At 33.2% G+C, this 22055-nt stretch overlaps 2 protein-coding genes across 2 annotated transcripts in view; both read left to right on the top strand.

Annotated features, from left to right (window-relative positions):
• Nucleotides 1-22055, top strand: part of LOC133175429 (protein unc-93 homolog A-like) — a 243937-nt gene that overhangs the window by 157118 nt on the left and 64764 nt on the right. The gene's annotated exons all lie outside the window — the stretch shown is intronic.
• Nucleotides 200-5394, top strand: LOC133175203 (uncharacterized). Its single transcript, XM_061310312.1, has 6 exons — nucleotides 200-331; nucleotides 1180-1350; nucleotides 1895-2009; nucleotides 2570-2827; nucleotides 3210-3284; nucleotides 4519-5394. Exons 2-6 carry the CDS (start codon nucleotides 1285-1287, stop codon nucleotides 4719-4721), a joined length of 717 nt encoding a protein of 238 aa, XP_061166296.1. The 5' UTR covers nucleotides 200-331; nucleotides 1180-1284; the 3' UTR covers nucleotides 4722-5394.

The following is a 22055-nucleotide window of genomic DNA, read 5'->3' as shown; positions in this document are numbered from 1 at the left end:
GAACGACTTTTTAATTCATTTGTGGAGATTAAGCATCAATATGATTTCAGTACACGAAACAATTATTTTTTAATTATTCTGTACTCAAAATAATATTTGCGTAAAGATTAAAAAAAGGGGGGTATGTATCCGGAATTAAGAAGTCGCTGAGTTTCGATTTTGTTGGTTAGTTCCTCCATAACGTCAAATATTGAGCTGGAACTGGAAGTTGGAAATCCCTTTGGAAACATTGCCGTATCTAGACATTGAGTAAAGTTATATGATGTGAATATCAGGGATAAAAAGTTTCTTACACGATCATTCAAGAAATTTACTTCAGACAGATTGCTTGGTAAGCTGTCTCTACCGAAAAGGGGGAGATTTGTTATTGGTAAAAACTTTATAGTAGATACCATGCACAAAAGACGTTCAAGTGAAAGTATGATTTAAAGGAAACCCATTTAAAGTTTGTAATTAAAATGATAATTATAGCTTAAGTAACTCTCTCCTAAAAGTACACTTTACACAATATTGAGACTCATTTAAATTGAATTTTCTTGGTTCTGTTATAATAAATTATTTGACCTAATTAATTTTGGTGATGAGACATAATTGATAAATAACATGTTAGTTAGACAGGCCCCCACTGGAATCAAGTGAAGAATATGCTAAGTAGCAAAACAATGTGGATCCAATCCAGCAGGATATTGAAGATTTTGATGAATGCAAATAAAGTTGCATTGAAAATAACCTGAGTAAATTAATCATAAGAAGCCTTAATATACCTCACTTAAGTCTTTTTATCTGATCATTAAGAGTCTGACTTTAGTCTGTTTTGTGTTGTCTGTTAACTTTTTAGTACACCTGATCCAGAGGCTCAAGTGAGCTTTACTGATCTACTTAAGTGTCCAGCATCGGTCTATCTAGTTGTATGTCATATGTTGTTTGTTGTATGTAAACTTTTCACTTTTTTATCTTCTTCCTTTAACCAAATTCAATCAAAACATCCTTAGGTAAAAGAGATTCAGATTTATTCAAATGAAGAGCCATTCCCTTTTTCAAGGGGGAGATTATTAAGAAGTAGTGCCAATTTTACTTGTCCCTCCTGTCCTAATTTAAGGAGATGTTTAGATTCATTTAGATTATTCATTCCCTCCTTACATGTACCTCTCTATGCTAACTGAACTATTTTTTTAACAGGAAGCTGTTTTATTAGTGTGTTTGGCTTCCTTTTGGAATAAGTGGATCAGTCACTGTCAGGCATTTAGAGGATAAGAAATGTTATGCTGAGAAATATCTTGGAGTATGTCAAAAAGAAACAAGCACAGACCTGTTGATGCTGAGAGAACTGTGGCAGAGGCCATGAGACAGGTATGTGTTATATGTGATATATATTTTTATCCCATGTTTACCCCTTTATCCCGTGGATATGACTCATTGGATAAATTTTTCATATTCCACAGTTAAGTGCAGTTGTGACGTCACAATGGTTTTTGCATTAATAGAGTGATGAAGTAAAATAAAGTGGAGTCCTATATAAAACAGTGTAAAACATTGGATGTGAAGTATTAAACATGGGATAAAAAGAATCTCCCATGATTTGTAGTTGGATATGACTTTTATCCAACTCGTTGTGTGTTTTTATCCCCTCGCCAAGGCTCCGGGATAAAAAACACACAACTCGTTGGATAAAAATCATATCCAACTACAAATCATGGGAGATCCTATATATACATGTGTATGAAGCTCTCATATTTTTTTTTTATGCAGACTGCAGGTTTATCATGTTTATTGTTCATTTTAATTGAAATTTTGCACATGTATGATGTATTAGATTTTGAATATATAAAGAATATGTTGGTGCATGGATGAACACCTGTATGTGAAAGATTAATTCTCTTCCTTTTTCTACCAGGTGGAAAAGGCTATGAAACATGTTAAGGTGGTCACAGGAGGGATGAATGATCAGGGATATGGGGGAAGCCCTGGTATGGAGTTTACTTCAGAAAGTGGGCGTGACGAGGCAGAGGGTATGTATAATTATAATCATTAGGTTACATTCCACTAAAGTGTGTGAGAGGATATTATAGATACATTACACTGAATTCAGTGACAAAGGACAGTCATAACAAAGATCCGATACATTTCTCAGAATTTATTGACAGAGAAAAGATAAACAGAAATGTCTGCATCAGTAAGTGGACAACAAGGAATCTTACTCAAAAATAACCCACCATGTACTCATGCAGTCTTTACATGTGTACATGCATGTATATATTTTATTCAGCATAAACATATTGTGTTGGTAAAATCTGTGTGGTTTCTGCTTCTTATGTTCACATATGTGGATGTACTCCTTAAAATTCAGGTGATATAAGTTTGGTTGTTACAGTGATGGTGAAATATTCCATAGTGTACAGTTGTATCCATACTGAGGATTTGAATTGTATCACGGTCCCTGGCAAATATCACTTGTACAATATTGTTCAAAAAGGAATTTGTTATGTGGTCTGCCATATTTGTAATTCATCCCAGAGAAACATTTTGTATTTTATTTTGATATTTAAACATTTGAATTCTGTTTGAATAGGTGCAAGGACAAAGATAAACAAAGATGGCTCAATCAAAATTGAAAAAGGTTTCATTGGAAAAAAGACTTCAATACATATACATAATTCAAAAAATGTACAAGTTGGAAACAACAATGTGATGGTGGTAAATCAGACATCAGGACGTCGTAGAGGAAGGCGACGGAACGACACGAGTTCTGATTCGTCAGACTCGTCGGAAGAGGATCCACCAAGAGAGGCAGCTAAACCTATCACCGACATCTGTCAACAGATTCTCAGTAATTATTTCATTATTGATCACAGACAGTATTTCATTATTGATCACAGACAATATTTCATTATTGATCACAGACAATATTTCATTATTGATCACAGACAATGTTTCATTACTGATCACAGACAATATTTCATTATTGATCACAGACAATAAATATGAGTAAGACAGAAAAAAAATTAAGTAAAATTAAAATAAATTTTCATTTTTTTCAAAAGATATAAATGGACCATGAACTCATGTTTTTTTTTGTTTTTAGTATAAAAATGAAAAAAAAAATGATTAGAATTTTGGTTCAAATTGATTGCTTTAGATTCCACAGTCACTTCAGATTTGTTGATGATTTTATGCACGCTTGTTGATCTCAGTTTGATGTGTATTTCTAGGTTCCACCAGACTCGCCAACGACCAGGACATCAGGAAAGCCACTACAATGATTGGTAAATCATGGCGGAGAGTAGGTAAGAAAATGGAGATGGTGATGTCTACAGAATTCCAGTGATGTCTTTCATATGTGATACATATTATGTAAATTACAGTTCATTTGCCAGTGTTTTCAATAAGATTTTCAATAGAAGGAAATATACTTGGAATAGCAGGAAACCAATCTCAGCGAGGGATTTGGGGGCCGCCTCAGGCCCCCAGCGGGTCCAGGGCAAATCCCTGGTGGGGGGGGGCCCCCCCCCCCCCCCCCCCCCCCGGCCTAAAATGAAAATTAGAATTTTTGACTACTTTTTTTACCTCTCAGGCCTATAAAAAGTACCATGTTTTTTCACATTTCGGTCACTATCAATTATCAAATTTTACCCTATAAAGCCATTTAGAATTAAAGGTAAATACTTTCCCTGTATTCCAAGAGATCTAACACAAATAAACGAGAATACAAAGTTTACATTAATTTTTCAGTTTGAGGAAATTCTGTTGGAATTCCTACGTCTTGGCCACAATTAAAAAATTAAGACTTTATTTGTTAGGTCTAAAAATTTGACATTTTCAGTTTGAGGAAATACTGTAAGAATTCCTTGTCCTACATCTCAGTTAGGATTAAGCAATTAAGACTTTTATTCGTAAGGTCTTATTATATCGGCCTAGATATAAATAATTGCTGTTGTATTAATCTTGACCTAGCTTGTGCAGTGACAGTGAATATTTAAAAAAAAACATTTATTTCCCTGTTCGACATTTTAGACCGGCCGTAGATACATGACGCTTCTGTCAATGAAGCCCCAAATTCTCAATAATCTTGATCACATCCTGTAAAGCTTAAGTTAAATCACAATCGTTGAGTTGTGAATTTTATATGAGGTTGGAATTATTCATTAAAAAATTATTCTTTAAACTTTATTCTCACAAGTTGTAGCTGTAGCCTTGTTCAGTAGTTGTAGTACCGTACGTATTGGATCAAATCAAACTTCGATGAAAAAGAGCGCACTCAAGGGAAGTTACTCTAGATCATGTAGATATTCGTGATAAAAATCTACGGATTTCATGTACAAACTCTAGCAAAATCCCAGTGACGGAAATTTAATAGCCGGCAAAATTTCTCGTACAGGCGGTTAATTTTGCCGGTTGCCGGCTCTTATTGAAAACACTGTTTGCAATATCTTTATTTATGCATAAACCTGTGAAAATGAAGTTCTGGTAAGTAATATTTATATCAATATATGAAATCTTAAGTCTGTAATTCATATGCAGGTCGAACCCTGAATGTAAGCGACACTGACCTAGAACAGATCTATATCCAGTACTTCAGGGAGGAGGGAATACGAGGTGTGGCACATCATATGTTTACAAAATGGAAACAACATAATGGCAAGAAAGCCACAGTAGGAGTCTTGACAACTGCACTGTCAAAGGTCAATGACACCAAGGACATCCAAGTGAACTTTGAACCATAATAAAGGGTTTAACATTGAGCTTGTGCCTTATTTTATGGTGATTGGCATCTTATTGTGATATTACTAGGAATCATTTGCTAATTTGTGAGTGTTCAACTTGAAAATTCTCTAAAATCAGCCAGTTTTTAGCACAGAGGGAGGAATGAAGCTTTGCCGGATTAAGTTTTCTCTCTGTATGGACGAAATTTGAAGCATAGGAAACAAGAGAAAATTATAATAAAGAGATGTCCGAACACAGTGTTTTAATTAGACTTAAAAAAAAAGATATTTTAATTACAAAATATTATTGCATTCTTCAACCTCTATATTCTACACACTGCATGGCCTCACTTTCAAATTAATAAATGGTTCACTCCGAGTCAGAGAAATAGACATGATACATGTATGTCTATAAATCATCTAGATATGCAACAGTTTGATAATTTTAACTGGTCTATTATCATACTGACACTTGTGTGTATGTAAACCTGACCATTATTAGAGGACTCTTTTGAAAAAGCTCCGATTTTATTACATTTAATACAATATTTCATATTTTTTTTTTACATAAGTGTCTTCATTTTGATATTTTTTTTAAAATTATGTACATTTTAATTATGTATTGAAATATTAATCAAGTGGCAGGTTAATTCATTCATATTTCTGATTTTGAACATTAAACAACTGTTAAACATCTTGTGGTTTTATGTAAAGGCAAGATTTCGCAGTAAAACCAACAGGGTCTTTACAAGATATATGTATGCAGTGGCCTCAAGAATATTAATATTAACATCTGATCAATGAATAAATATCAAATATACTTAAAGCATTCTCTGTCCAGAGTTATCTACTACCTCACATATACACTTCTGTCTATGCTTGTAATACAAAATATTTGGCAAATCTTTTAATTGGGAAAGCATAATTTATAATCATTCTAAATTATTATTTATCAGTAAAATTTATTTAACTTTTATAAATTTACAGGTAATCTAATATCCCATGAAAGGATTTTTACCAATCTGCAGAATAGTTCCCTAAAATCTTTGGGGTTTTAGGGGGTGACATATTCAAAATAGTACTAAATGATAAACCATAATTAAAATAGACATTTCAAAATAAATGATAAATCGTAATTGTAATTACATATAACGATTTTAATTACAAATTATCACCATCTAAAACTCGAACAAAAATCCTGTACACTGAGTGTTTACAGAGGTGCTTGTGAAAGGTTTATGTGAAAGCATAGTGGGAACGACCACAGGTCTTGGTTTATAAATATGCATACCTATTGATAAGTAAAAATATCAATAGGTATACATATTTATAAACCAAGAGTACCTGTGGGAATGACAACTCTGGACAGAGATTGCTCTTAAAGCTTGAAACATGAAAAAAATTGTGGCCATTATTGATTTATAATTTTATATAGTTATAGTTTAAATTTGATTAGACAACATAACATTTAAGACTCAATAATAAAATATACATGTTAAGTAAAGAATATTTTACCTTTGGATCTACTCTTTTTTCAAGACATGTTATACTTGTTATCGAGATGGCTCCTGAGCTTTTGAGCAGATTTTTATCTTAACCTATATTTTAAAAATTCTGCATAATGTTTTAATTCTTGCAATAAAATTGGATTCTACAATGCCAATTACACTATATTCAGTTAAAACTCCATGATTAAATTCCATACTAAAAGCATTATGTGAGGAACTATATTTTGTGGCGGAAGGTTTTTTTTTTAGAAGAAAATGATCATTTTTTCTCTTTCGAAGTATTTAAAGTACGTTTAGTTTGGATTCCAATTTTTACATGCAGTCTGCACACAGAGTTATTTTGTGTAGTGAACTGTTTTATACTGGTCCTAAATTATATATTAAATAAACTGTCATGAATTCTATCATCATATTTGATAAATATAGCAAATATATTGTGAAAATCAAGAAAAAAATATCCCTATTTTAAGCTTAAAATTAGCACTATTTTAGTAATATCTAAAAATTAACATCACAGACCCCCACTTTTTATTTTCTTTTCTGAATATACAAGATACTTTTAAGCATTCTTCTTAAATTCAGTAAAATGTCATTACTTTCAAATGATTTTTTTGCTTGTTAAAGTTCTAATGCCAGAAAAATGAAATTTTTTGAGTGCAAAAAGGTCAAATAATTGAACATGCAGAGTAATTTGAAAAAAATTTTCATTGTCAAAAATTTTAATGTGTCTATTCAAGATGAAATAGGACTGTGTTTGTTCCCTTAATTTATTTGAATAAAAAATATTGAAGGAAAAACTTTAAAAATTGATTTATGTGTAAGACATATTTACAGTGCAAAAAGAACAAACTAAATGCTCTGTAGCACCAAAAGAAGCACATTGACCCCCAATTTTTGTTTTGATTTTTAATTAAGCTATGGGTATAAATTCTAAAAATATACTTGATTAAAAATTCTCATTACTTTTGATGGCAGGATCCAACCTCCTTAAGGTCACAGCATCTCCCTATCTAACAACAGTAAGTTTAATATTTCACTTTTCTGAGCATCAAATTGATATTGTTAAAGCATGTCTGTAGTGCCACTGCTGTTGGAGAGTAGGATTTTGATTAGATTTGGCTCCGGGGCCATAAAACTTAGATGATCTCACTTTTGATCTCAGTCTCACTTTTTCCTTATACATTCCTTTAGTAAAAGTGAGATTGAGATCAAAAGTGAGCTTATCTAAGTTTTATGGCCCCGGAGCTTGATGCTAGGATTTTTTTCCCCAATTTGTTTGCACTGAAGATAGGTAATACTGAACAAAGAAAGGTAACTCAGTATTTTTACAGTAACCAAAGAGGTCCGTTTGGCTGAGACGTATCTCCCAGAATGTCCTCAAGATTTACATGGTAATACAGGGGGAATCATGCTGGAAACAACATCTTAATCTTAACTGCAATCCCCATCATTCTTTTTAATGAAATTATGGTCCGCATTTTTTTTGTTTATTTCAAAAACAAAAAATGCAGTGAAGATCAGGAACAGTGACCATGCTCAAAAGTCCATGTAAACAGATGGGATCAGGTGCCATGAGGAGTAAGCATCCCGAGTCGGTCACACTTCTTGTCAAAATCGGGTAAACGGAAATAAGTGAAAGACGTCGATCAGTAAACATTTGACGTATAAACAGGGGGTCGGTTTCAGGATGCTATATTTTGTGTATTGGGTGTTTTATGTAAGAACATATTGTATTTCTAAACAAGGTCATTGTATCGACCATAACATTTGCGAAATGTGGACTTTAAACGAAACTGTTGATGTCCTTGTATCATGAACTTATTTTTCAATAGCATGCCTTTTAGAAAATATGCTCTTGCGTATCAAATCAATTGGGAGACATTAACTCCATGTGGAGGTGATAATGGTATATTGCTACATAAATAAGGGAAGTTGACGATAGAAAAGTTGAAATCATCAAGTCTATCATAAAGTTTAGTTGTTAGTTTGCCATCATTGTCTTTCTCTAGTATAATATCAAAAAAAAGGAAGCAGATGTATCAGACTCTGTGGTGCCTTTTATTTCGAATTCAATGGGATATATATCGAATCAGCGTAGGAATGAAAATGAATGTTGTTAATTGATCAAACGTCATCGACATATCTAATGAAGATGATGAATGTTTTCAGATGACCAATGACAAGGTATGCTTTACGAGTTCCGTTTATTACTGTCTTCCTTGGCCCTGAGTGTCGAGTAAAAGTCTAAATTTGAAGCTCTTCACCTGTCTATGGTGACGTCTCTATATGAGTGAAAAATCTCGAATGGGACGTAAAACAACATACAATCAATCAATCAATCAATCAATCGTTTATATGGTAGGGCTAATGTCTGTAAAAATCTATGTCGAAAATGTACTGTTAAAGGTCGTTGCTAAAGACGGCAAAGCTTTTTTAAAAAGCCATACTTGTATTGAAGAAGCAGTTGTCGATGATGTTCTTCAATTTATATATTTATTTCTATATATTAAAAATACTGTATACAGGGTTATTTTCGCCCTTTTACACTTGCAAACAATAATATTTTGCGGCTTTTTGCCCCGTTTTAAATTCGCCAAGCCACAATTCTGTTTAAGAAATTCTACAGTGTTCTTTGAATTCGCCCCGTTTTAAATTCGCCCATTGAGAGTAGGGCGAAAGGGGCGAAAATGAAATGGGGGCGAAAATTTCCCTGTATAAAGTATAATGCTTTTGAAATTCACAAAATCTTAGCCTCATATCCTCAGTGTTGGTGAAAATGACAAACTTGGCCCGTAATTTTGCTAAGTTTAAATAAACTAATGATATCTGTAATTGAGATGGATGTACAAATGACTGAAATAAAATTATGTATATTCCCCTCTTTTACTTATTATTACCCTAAAGGTGGTGCTTGATTTGAAAAAAAAATCGCTTGCTAACTTCATGATGATATGGTTTTGCATATTCTTTGATGGTATTATATTAAGTAAAGTATGATTAATGTATGTCAGAAAAAACTTGCTCAAGGCTGAAGGAAATTCTCATTAATATAGACATTTATATATATTTAGAGATCATGCATGACCCGACTCAAATATATTACCTAGTTATTTATAAAACCACAAAATCACACAAAACAACGCCCAATCAAATTCAAATGAAAATGTCTCGTGGGGTTGGGTACATGTAAATGCATCATTCCCCGATAAAACTAATTCACTAACCAATTACACTGGTATATGTCAAACATTCTCTCTAGTACTAGTCTGAAATAGTGAAAATACCCCCATCCCCTCAACTGAACCCAATGTGATTGACACGTATCCTTCTAGTATGGAAAGCCATAGGGGGCACCCAAGTCATGCTTTATATGTTCCATTATTTTTTTGTCATGACCATTCCAGGATTGATAATCATGTCACAGTCAGGATTGATAATCATGACCCAGTCAGGAATGATAATCATGACCCAGTCTGGATTGATAATCATGTCACAGTCAGGATTGATAATCATGTCACAGACAGGATTGATAATCATGACACAGTCAGGATTGATAATCATGACCCAGTCAGGATTGATAATCATGGCCCAGTCAGGATTGATAATCATGACCCAGTCAGGATTGATAATAAATGGGCCAGTCAGGATTGACAATTATGACCCAGTCAGGATTGATAATCACGACCCAGTCTGGATTGATAATCATGGCCCAGTCAGGATTGATAAGAAATGTACCAGTCAGGATTGACAATCATGGCCAAGTCAGGATTGATAATCATGATCCAACCGGGATTGACTATCATGGCCCAGTGAAGTTTACAATAAATGGCCAATTGACAATCACGAGGCAATCATGATTGACAATAAATACCCCATTCAGGATTCAGGATTCATGGCCCAGTCGGGATTGACAATTCTGACCCAGTCAGAATTGATAACCATGTGTCAGTCAGGATTAATAATTATGGCCCAGTCAGGATTAATAATCATGGCCCAGTCAGGATTAATAATTATGGCCCAGTTAGGATTGACAATCATGTCTCAATCTGGATTAATAATCATGGCCCAATCAGAATTGACAACCATGGCCACTCAGGATTGATAATCATGGCACAGTCAGAATTGATAATCATGGCCAAGATACGAAAAGTATGCGATCGTTCACAAGTTAATTATAGAATCTCAAGAAGAGATTTGAAAGGTATTTGACTTTATTGCAAAGTGAAATGTTTCTCCTTTTCTAAGACAGGAAAACATTTCACTTTGTTAAGACAGAAACTTCCTTTCAATAAAATAAAAATGGAACTCGTAAATTTACTTACCTTGTCATTGGTCATTTGCAAAATTATTTTGTTAAAAAAAACTCTGATTGTATACACAAGTACTCTGAAGTTGATAATTAAAATATGCTTGAGTTTCTGATTGACAATATCTATGTGGGTTTTGGAGACCAGGCCTTCCACCAATTGCGCCCCGTTTTTAGCAGACCTATTTCTTATTTCATATGAAGCAGAATTTATTCAAAATCTTATACACGAGAAAAAGAAATATCTTGCTGTAGCCTTCAACTCGACATTTCGATATATCGACGGCGTATTATCAATGAACAATTAGTTATTTCTATTCACATGCCGACACGATATATCCTAGTGAGCTTGAGATAAAAGATATTACAGAGTCTGACACATCTGTTTCATATTTGGATATTTTACTAGAAAAAGACGTTAATGGTAATTTAACATCATCATTTCTTAAGTTCTGTGGTCGATACAATGACCTTGTCAGCAAATACAATCTATCATTAAGTTATATGCTGACTGACGTTTTTCATACTAATTGTTAGGCCATTATTTATACACTGAATTGTCGACGGATTTTCCCGTTATTTACCGCGATCATGACAAGGAGCACACGGCGGGTATGACCGGTTGGTAGCGGATGCTCACTCCTCCATGGCAGCTGATCCCCTCTTTGTTTTTAGAGGTCCGTGTTTGCTCTGGTCCAGATCTGTATTGTTTTAATGGACTTTGGGCTTGAATACTGTTCGTTATCTCCATATCTCATACACATTTCTTTTTAGGTCATCCGAATGACTAAGGTAGCCTATTGCTTTCTATTTTTGTCCGTCGTCGTTCGTCATGCGTTTACATTTGAACATTTTCAGCTTCTCTCTGGAGCCGCTGAACCAATATCAACCAATTTTGGCAGATACCTTGTATGGGTGAAGTGGAACAAAAATTATGAATTTGATGGTTCCCGCCTCCTGGGGCCTGATGGTGGGGCTAAAACCATCAAAATTAGTTCTATCTTTAAAAATCTACATTTTTACTCCTGGACATCAATTAGTCAAACTGTAGGCATGATTGTAATAAGCATTGAGCCCTCTACAAAAATTTTGAAATTCACGGACCTTGCGTAAGTCAGAACCCCTTCCCTCGCGTAAGGGGTTCTGTAGTTAGGATGGAGCTCTATAGATCAGATAATGAATGCATTTTTCATGATATTGCTTTGAAAATCTCTGCTCCTGGGTATTAAGCATAGAAACGTTATGCAATATGATGATCAAGGGTACCTCTTCCAAAATTGTGAATTTCATGGCCCCTGTGCCAGGGGTTCTTGTGTTAGGGTGGGACTCTATTGATTATTTAGTGAAAATGCAATATTGTTTTGAAAATCTTCACTCTGCTCCTGAGTATTTAGCGGTTATACTAAGTGTATAGCTATGATGAACATGGATTGATAATCATGACCCAGTCAGGATTGATTATCATGACACAGTCTTAAAATTGTGAAACTTGTGACCTCAAGGTAAGGCTTCGGTTTTTATAGTGAAAATGTTTTATTTCTTTAAAAATCTTCAGTTATGCTCCTGCGTGTTAAGCAGATAAACTAAGTGCAAGGTATTGATTAGGAAGGATACCTTTTCAAAAATTGTGAAATTTATGACACGAGGGTCAAGGGTTCTGGTGTTGGTGATGGTGGTGGAGGGGGTATTGATTATTGAGTATTGATTATAGAGTAAAAATGCATTATTTCTTTAAAAGCTTCTCTGTTTTTGGGTATTAAGCAAACAAACTAAATGCATTGTTATGACGAGCAAGGGTTCTCCTTTCAAAATTGTGATTTTCATGGCCCCTGGGACCAGGGTTTCTGGGGTTCTATGGATTATATATTGAAAATCATATGTGATCCTATGTATTTAGCAGATAAACTAAGTGCATGGATATGATAAACTTTTTCGTTTCTTCCAAAATTGTGAAATTCTTAGCTCCTGGGCCATGGGTTTTGGTTTTAGGGCGGGGCTCTGTTAAATATATAGTGAAATTCTTTATTTCTTTGAAAATCGTCCGCTCTGCCCTTAGGTATTTAGCAAACATACTGAGTGCATGGTTATGATGAGTAAAAGTGCCTCTTCCAAAATTGTGAAATTAATGACCCCAAGGTCATGGGCTCTGGTGTTAAGGCGAGGCTTTACTAATTATATAATGAAAATACATCTTTGAAAATCTTCCTCTCTGCTTCTGGGTATTAAGCAAACAAACTAAATGACTGTTATAATTAGCAAGGGTGCCTCTTCCAAAATTATGAAATTAATGGCCCCAGGGTCAGGGGCTCTAGTGTTACGGTGAGGCTCTATTGATTATTTAGTGAAAAGGAAATAGTTCTACTTAAAGATTTCTTATTGAGTACTATTGAGTACTAGACTAATTATTTTGTTGATCCATGATCATCTTATTTCCCTTGCTTATGGGCATTATAGCCTCATCTATCAGTTTATTTCGATTTAATTTTTACTTCTATGGATCCTTTACAGAGTTGTATTATACTCAGGTGGCCGTTAAGGCCCTTTGGCCTCTGTTTAGAATATAACCACACCAAAAGATTTTTTTCATATTTTCACAGGGTTTTGAGATATTTAGGATGTGCGTACCATTTTGACCCAAATATGATCTTGACCTGTGTAAATAAGTTTAATAGCACCGTAGTTAATTCTTAAAAATTCTGCAAAAATATACTTCTCCCCTAGTCACTGCAATTAACTTCCTACGCTAACAGCGTAATTAAAGGCTTTATTTTATACGGACTTCAGTGTTTTAATGTAATTTCCAACAATTTTGTCTACAAAAGTTCCAGTGTGACTGTAGGTGGTAAAATAAAAAAGAAGAAGACAATAACAATTTGGGGGATTCTACCACACCTACATAGAGCACGATTTCTCCATAGAAACTGTCGGGTCTCTTGGGGTAGTTTGACGGATCATTATTGTGTATACATGTATATCATTTGCTTTCATTTTATATAGACGAATCGTGCTGATGCAGTAGTAGCGCTATCAACTAATAGATATCAAATGAATACATCAATCTTTTATGTCTATAAAAATGACAATCATAATGGAATTGGTGATTTTCAGAAGTTATACTTTCTGGATGAAGAGCAAGTATTCCGTTTTCAAACAGACGAATTTAGACACCGGATAAAATTTATAAATACCATAAAATTTAGAATTTCCTGCAACACGGCAGAATATTTATAATGCCACTACTAATTTTACTGGATATTCAATTGAAGTAATAACAATAAATAACCTTTAAAACCATATTTCAATCATTATATAGAAAGCCACCCTTAATTTTCGTTTCTAAACCTGTAGAATTAATGTGAGGAAAAAGAGAAAGGTGTATGAGTACGTTGTGGCATGTATTGTTTTCCTGTATATTTTTGTATATATAAATACGACATTAGAGTGACCCTCCTATTCCTTTAAAGTTAAAGAAGTATTCCTTTATATTCTCATATAAAATATTAATCCCCAGTTGGTGTTCTAATCCTACCCCGGGTACCCAAGGATGCTTACATATTACTTTAAAATAACTAATCATGGCCCCGCTGTTCTAGAGAAGATTTTCATCCTATATATTTCCATGTAATTATTTTATCTCTTATTGAGGCCCCAACCTACCCACAGGGGCTTTGATTTGAACAAATTGAATCTGCGCTACTTCAGGATGATTGCATATTAATATCACTTATTATATCCCTGCTGTCCTTTTCTATATTTTATGTAAAACTTTGATCCCCTTTTGCGGTATTTTAGGGTATTGTCTTTACATGGATTGATATTCTGTTCATCGATATTTGAGGGTCCCATCCGACCCAGAAAACCAAGGTTTGAACAGATTTAAATCTACAATACCTGAGGCTGCTTGCATGCTAATATGACTAATCATGGCCCTGCCTTTTTTGAGAAGATCTAAAAAAAAAATCCCTATATAATCTCATGCAAAACTTTGATCTCTGATTTTAACAAATTTTAATGTACACTATGTCGGGAAGCCTTCATTTATGTTTTATCTTTTTTGCCCAGGAGGTTCTTGAGAATTCATTATTATCTTCAGTTAAAAGAGGTCTTGGCTCTTCAGTTGAACAAACTTGAAACCCCTTTACCCAAAGGAAGTTTTTATCTGTCAGTGTACTACATAAGCCGATTGTAAGACAGTAGTTAGTTTTTCCAGAAAGGTGTGAAATTTAACATATTTTCTGAGATTGGGTTAAGTAACTAGTCGATAAAGTACTAGTCCTGATGGAGCTATATGAAAAGTGACGAAGTGACATCAGAATAAAAAATCTAATGGGAGCAATAAAGAGATGAGACACAGATTTATACATGTCAGATATACAACTACAGATGTTTACTTCACGAACAGTAATGTAAGAGTAGTCAATAAGTAAGAGATGCTTGCTAACAGAATTCCTTTGAAAAGTATACAGAAGCCATGAAATATAATAGGAAAAGAAGATGTCGTGTGTAATATGTTAATTAATCCTATATCCTGCAGCTGAGACGTGCACATTTCAATTTAAAGAATAAACCTGCATGTACATAATTGTTTTGACAAATTCTACCTCGATTGGTTAAGTCAAGAGATTGTTTGCTCTGCTCTCAATTTGTAATAGTGTTAAGAGGAAGTTGTTCACCGTTTGTTATTTTTACATTATCTACACTTATATACTATTCTATACACCCCTGCGTATATCTAGTATACCCTCGTTTAGCTGCAGAACTGTAGCGTTTTAGTCTTTGACCATAATGCTACAGATCCTCGTTATGTCATCCGACAACAAATTCACAACAAGCGAGTTTATTGGTCTGTAGAGACGACTATAGACGGCTATAGGAGGTGGATAAAATATACAGGTTGGTAATAGAATATGTCTAGAATTAAGGGATGAAAGGTCGATGATTGACCAATGCTCGAAAGTGGCGAAGTACATCCTCAAAGTGCGCAAAAAATCTTGCGCCGTAAATTGAACACAGTTGCCTTTAGCTTACACCAGTTCACTGAAGACTTTAATTTGGCCTGTATGATTGATATGAAGTTTAATATGATGACTGCAAGAGTAGGTATAATGTTTATAATTCAAATACCTAATAAGCTGTTAGTTTTCTCTTTTGATTTCTTTTATTTCTTTGTCATCGTTTTCTGATTGGGTTTAGAATCCCCTTCAAAGGAATTTCTCATGCTGTTTGATCACTATGTTTTTAATATGTCTGGCACGATTCCCCTCATAAAGTAACCACAAAATGAACAAATTCATGCACTTTCACTAGTGAGTTCAGAAATCAAATTTCACGTTTGATATCTGAGAACCTTGTTTCTTTATGAATCGTAATGTCTAGGAAGATATGATACTTATATGAATTGTTTCATAAAATCCTCAAATAACTGTGTCAAAAATTCTGAACTTCGAAAAATAAAACATCCACAAATCAGAAGTTGACCAAGTATTTTTCAGCGCTTTTGAATTTAAGATAATAACAGTCTAAATAACCCACAGTCCTTCATGTGCATACCGGTAATTCCTGGCAAAGGATGTTGAATCTTAAATGAATTTTTTCTTGTTTACTTCTGTGAAAGTAGAATATAATTGAGTCGATACAGAAGTGTCTGCTTTCTTGACAGATTGTAAAAACTCATCAAATCTTAGTATATATACTGGTTACTAATTAATTAACTGGAAATATGGCAATATGTGATAAAATCAAAGATTTGATTTCATTTGTGTAAGGTGTATGACTCTGATACACATGCTTTAGCAATGGTTCCAGGTAAAATTACAGTAATGAACAAAAATTCTTTTGTATTGAATTACAATATCTAAAAACAAGAAAATTAAAGTTCCTAATCTTTATGTGCTTAGTTTTGCAGAATGTCTTCGTCTATTATGGATCATTTACAAAAGCGATGTCTTCTAAAACTAAGTAGTGTTTAAATTTTAAACGTTCTCCTGCATCAAATATTTCTATTTTATCATCCCCCTCCAAGTGGCTCCAACCCCTTCCCTCCACACACACAAAACGTTTTACAACACAGCATGTTTCAATTTCTGCAAACATACAAATACACTGTTAATCATACAGATGATAACTTATATCTAAGGCATACTATCATCCTTTTGTTAGCTGAAGAATTCATTCATTTGGTTCAAATTCTACTTAATTAAATCTTAAAGGGTTACAATGTTTTGACCTATTAAAATCTCAGTTAATGGTAAGAATATTACTTCTTCTCTATGTAGCTATTTAATAACTCTAATGAGACTATATTATATAATTATTTTTTGAAGGATTTTTCTTCAACAAAACAATTCAAATTTTGTCTTTTTTAATTAAAAAAAAATTAAATGAAGTCACTCTTAGAGGAAGTTTGAAAGTCCTAAGCAACATTTGAACTCTTTTGCAATAGTACAAAGAGGTAGGGGGTAATTTTCTTTTTCTTTTCATTTTTATTTTCAGAGGTTAGATTTCTTTGTGAGGTAAATGAGATAATTTCTGATATTTTATTTAAATAAAAGTCGGATTCCTTCTTTTTACGTCTGAAAACAGGTCAACAAAATGTGGTAAAAACCAAAATGGACCACAAGGCATCATTCCACGGGGTATTTTTCCAGATTACAGTATTTAATATAGATCTAGACTTAATTCCAGGAATTGCCGCACATGTACAGTCTCAGATTCTAAGCTGTAAATATTCAATGTCTGTGTAATTATCACCAAGATATAACACTTTACATGTGTACGGTGTATATTTCATTAAAAAAACCTTACTAGTAATAAAGTAATTTTTTTCTCATGCGAAAAAAAGAAAAAGAAAAACAATGAAAAGTACAGGCTTGTCTTGACCAAGCATCAAAAAACTTAATCCTTGTTGTTTTTCTTAGAAGTGTCTTGTTCGAAATCGCGTACAACTGTTACACTGCAGTAAACTTAACTAGCTTAGAACATCATTTGTAGTGTTCACATACATTCTTTGACAGAAGATTAAGACATAACAACAAACATAAGCTCTTCAGAGAATCGAGGAAACTTTGACCATATTGTTGAACTTTTAGTGGGATTCTCTGTAGAAACGTAAGTGTTACCTTTCCTGTGTTTATTCAATAAGTCGCCAAAACTTTTGGCCATGATGTGATTAAGTAGGGATTCTTGTCATATGTATCTTATCTAAAACTTAATGAAATTTTCACAGATTCAAGAAGACAATATCACTAAGTGATGGTAAAAGGAAAATCAAATTTGACTGTTTTCTTTAAGAACAACGTCAGGTCAAGGTCATTATCTTTTTTCTTGACAATAAGAATAAAATATAACTGTTGCTAATCATATGATGCCTACCTCTATTTCAAAAGAATAAATGTTCTTCTTTTTGTATAGAAACATTATAGGGTCTATCAATTGATACTACCAAATTGAGATAAACAATTTAACTAAAATAGATATTGGCTAAACCGAATACTCTTTATTAAAAAAATAAGGGAATATTAGTTATTTTCATATACTTTGTATATTTAAACTTTTCTTATTTTCACACATGGTAGAGTAGTCATAATTATATATAAGAATACAAAATGATACAAAAAACGAAAAGTTTTGACCGTTTAATAACAGAGAAAAACACATTTTACTTATTTTTTGCTCAAATCTATATTTAGATTGAAAGCTTTCAAAAAGCTAAGAAGATTGTAGCTTTGTATGGAAAATCATATTTATTTGATATATTCTATATCTTTAGTCCATAATTATTAATTTCAGTCACTTCAGAAAATCCCTTAAAGCCTTTGATAGTTTAAAAATGTTAGCTAAATCAATTTTCTGTAGAAATTTTGAGAAGCCGAAAAGGAGATATTTTCATACGCCGCCCTTGCGCCAAAAAAAAGTCCCTGCTAGATTTCAAACTCAGATTACCATTTCTATTTAAAGTTGAACAATTATTAGAAGGAAAGAAAAATGATCTTCTTAATCCTTAACACCTAAATATAAAAGACATTTAAGCAAATATACCTTGAATATTTCATTTAGTATGAAACTAAACAAGAATCCCTCAAGTGTGTATCTAGACTGAAACATACAGGAAATATATAGTAAATGTTGTTTCAAGTTCTAATTGTTGTTATTAAATTTATCTCTATGATCTGCAGCAAAATGTTTTATGTGATCAGATCGGATAAAATTGTGACTTTTTGTTTATAATATACTAATTTTTGTTTCATAAGCTGTTTCAAATAAGTCATATATCTGGTATATTTTCCCTTGAGTCATCCCGAAGTAAAGGGTTGAGTAGGATTTGGTATTTTATAGTGTTTATTTAAGCATTTGAAGCATTATTATGGAAAAAATTTTCATAACGCGCTAATGCGCGTTACTCAATTTGTTTGCACACATCGTTGCAGTTATGAGAATACATTTTTCAAAAAATAATAATGCAATGCTTAAAAAGTGTATTCAAATGCCGGTAATGTCGAAGTGAAAATGTGCTTGTTTACACCCGAGAAAGAAGATATAGAGCTGATAAATTCTGTTTTTTGAATTCAGGTTTATCCAACATTCTTTTTGAGAAATTGTAAAACTCAAGTGTGCATGTGGCGATAACCATAATTACCTGACTAGGATGAAATTAAAAAAAAATGAAATCACTCATTTGATTTCTAAATAAACAAGTTCTTAAACCTAATGGACTAAACCATCCCTTTATAAAGAACGAAATAAAAAGAAAAAAAAAGTGTAATGCAAGTTCTATTTCTGATCAGAAAACCTGTATGCATTTTTTTGTCTCAGCAATTCATGTCAACAGTTTGGAAAATTTCATTTGTTTATGCCCTCTGTAAAATTACAAAGCTGTGTAAAATGAAATAGAGAGTATTAATGCTTCTAAACAATGCTTCTAAAAATGTTAATAGACAGCTACACGAAACAGACTTTTTTTTTATTCAAATTGCATGTTTGAAGGATTGCATATTGTTGAGAAATCGCTAAACTTCATAACACAGATTGACAGTTGAATTATAATTTTTTGACTTCCTTCAACTATATGCATGATAGATTCCGTGTATAATTTCTTAGAAATGACTCCCACGGTTAAAAAAGTGTCTTTTTAGTGTCTGTACGCCTGTTAATAAATCAATAGAGGACAGTATTGGAGGTGTCTCCATTTGGATCCATTCCTGGACATTTTCTGGAATTGATTAGAGACCATTAATCTTCTCTTAACATGCAACGATTGGAGCCTAACGCCAGAGTAAATTCCAACTTATTAATTATCCTGAAGTTCCATCACTCTAATATATTGGCCAGGATGTTCAGAATGAGATATATGTAACTCAGGGATAGACAACCAAGTTTCAGGTAAGGAACTTAACAAAAATATGAGGAAAGACAGATACTTTGCGTTAATATAATACTTGTACTATCAATAGAATTGTTTGACTATTTGTGTGTTTTATACAAACCGTTTGTTTTGTCTTATTGTTGTCCATAGAAGAAAATGTTACTGCTGGAACAATAAATTTGCTAAATTTCTTGTGATAATTAATTCAAATCGAATTTAACTGAAATTAAAATGTTTTCCTTTAACTTCATTTTTTTTTCTATTTGCTAATTTTATTTCCGTCTGTGGTTATTAATTTTAAAGGGGGCATGAAATCTTCATAAATTGAAGCTATCGAGCACACAAACGAAGTTCTGATCTGACTCCAGAGATCGACGTCATTAATTTTATTCCTTGATTAAAATGAGCAACTCTTGGGCAAGTATTTCAAACACGGTAAAAACCGCAAAGCCCTAGGTTCTGCTATTTAATACAAAAAATATCTTGACTCTGGTGAAACAATTTCTGTAATCAAAGCGTTACATCGAAACAAAAGGAAAATTAACCATCTTGCACAAAAAATCGATCTTCGTGGCAGCTTCTTAGCGCGGTTAAACATGATTTAAGTTGATAAATCTTTATTACATCAGACGTGCTATTGGGGAAAAGCACAAAGTTTTGCCTTGTTTTCCTTAGAATCATTTCGTGGACTTCAATTTAATTTACAATGTTCCCTGTACCCATGTCATATCAATAATTTCTTCATTTGAAGTTTACCAACCAAAATATGTAAAACCTTGATATTTCAAAGTAAGTTCATATCAATTTGAAGTTTTTGAGTAAACACCCAGTTGTAAATGTCATGTCCCAGCGCGTGGCATTTCTTAAACCCAGCTATTTATATGATAGTTTTTACTTCCATTCTATACATAATTCCATTAAAAAAAAGGAAATCATAAATGTTCATTTCTGTTCCCTCTTTAAATTACTATCGGGAATGAGGCGGCTAACTATCTGAGCAGGGTCGGAGGTGTACCCCACACATCTCAACATCCACAAAATGTAGGTGTATACTTAACACCGTCTGTAAAATGCAGAGATAATGACAGTTGTTGATGTAAGCACTAAAAAAAAATACCGAAAACAATTACATCAAAACACTCTCTGGAAATCACCCGAGGATTTGTTTTGCACTTTGATACGCAGTAGAAATAGGAGCAATGTCCCCTCATTATTTGGAATAATCATTTTTTTGTCGAGTATTTGTAAAATGACAAATCCTGTGTGAAGTTTCATTGCTTCTTCCTTCATTCTTAAAGACACGGCACACAACGAGGGAGAAAAACACGACAAACTGAAACCTAACTTGACAAACGATTAGAAATTATTGATAGGACACACGGTATAATCACTTATCACTGTTGTCTCCCTGATCTCCAGAGGTCTGTATTGAACAGGCAACTAATGCGTTCTTTCAAGTTCTGATGAACATATAAACAATTCAATTTTGTCATCATGTATTTGGTTTGATTTATAGTTCAAGTTAAATACCAAGATCCTCGTCAATGTTATTTTGCCCCTTTCCTCGTTCCATATAAAAAAATTTAAAAAATGCCCATTTAGTTAAAGCATTTGAGCAAAAGGATAGAATCATATAACTAGAGAAATGTGTTACAAAATTTATCCCGAATGGGGAGAACAACGTGTATGCAAAACATCATTTATAACCAAAAGCAACCAAACACTATTAAAATATTTATGGAAAAAATTCATATAACTATAAGCTGGAAGAACTTCATATAAATATAAATTCTGTAGCAAAAGAGACAAAAGAGATGACTTCAGCTTATCCATTGTCAACATTCCTTATTTTTGAAGTAATATTCTGCTATCACCTGCATATGGTGTTTATGTCTCCAAACTTATTAAATTTCCAAGAGCATGCTCCGAGAAGGATAAATTTTTAAACCGAGGCATGCTACTAAGAAATAAGTTGATGTTACATGAATTTTCACAACCTTGATAATGTCAGCAATTTGTAAATCTATGGTCGTTACAATGCCCTTATTTGCAAATACAACCTATCATTGGTTGTGTTTTGAATGTCATGTTTCATACCAATTGTTAGTCGTATTTAAAACAAAATCTGACTACGGGTTTTTCTGTCTACCTGATCAACGCATAGGACTCATGACTGGTGT

The sequence above is a fragment of the Saccostrea echinata genome, unplaced genomic scaffold (genome assembly GCF_033153115.1).
Source record: "Saccostrea echinata isolate AGI-Se365-2 ecotype Australia unplaced genomic scaffold, CSIRO_AGI_Sech_v1 ptg000062l, whole genome shotgun sequence".
NCBI classification, from domain to species: Eukaryota; Metazoa; Mollusca; class Bivalvia; order Ostreida; family Ostreidae; genus Saccostrea; species Saccostrea echinata.
Note: the sequence above shows the minus strand (reverse complement) of the source record. Positions and strands in the feature narration are given on the sequence as shown.

Coding starts and splice junctions, on each gene's coding strand:
- LOC133175203 (XM_061310312.1), top strand. CDS start 1,285: ATGTCAAAAAGAAACAAGCACAGACCTGTTGATGCTGAGAGAACTGTG. Junction 1,351..1,894: donor TGGCAGAGGCCATGAGACAG/GTATGTGTTATA, acceptor TTTTTCTACCAG/GTGGAAAAGGCTATGAAACA. Junction 3,285..4,518: donor TAAATCATGGCGGAGAGTAG/GTAAGAAAATGG, acceptor ATTCATATGCAG/GTCGAACCCTGAATGTAAGC.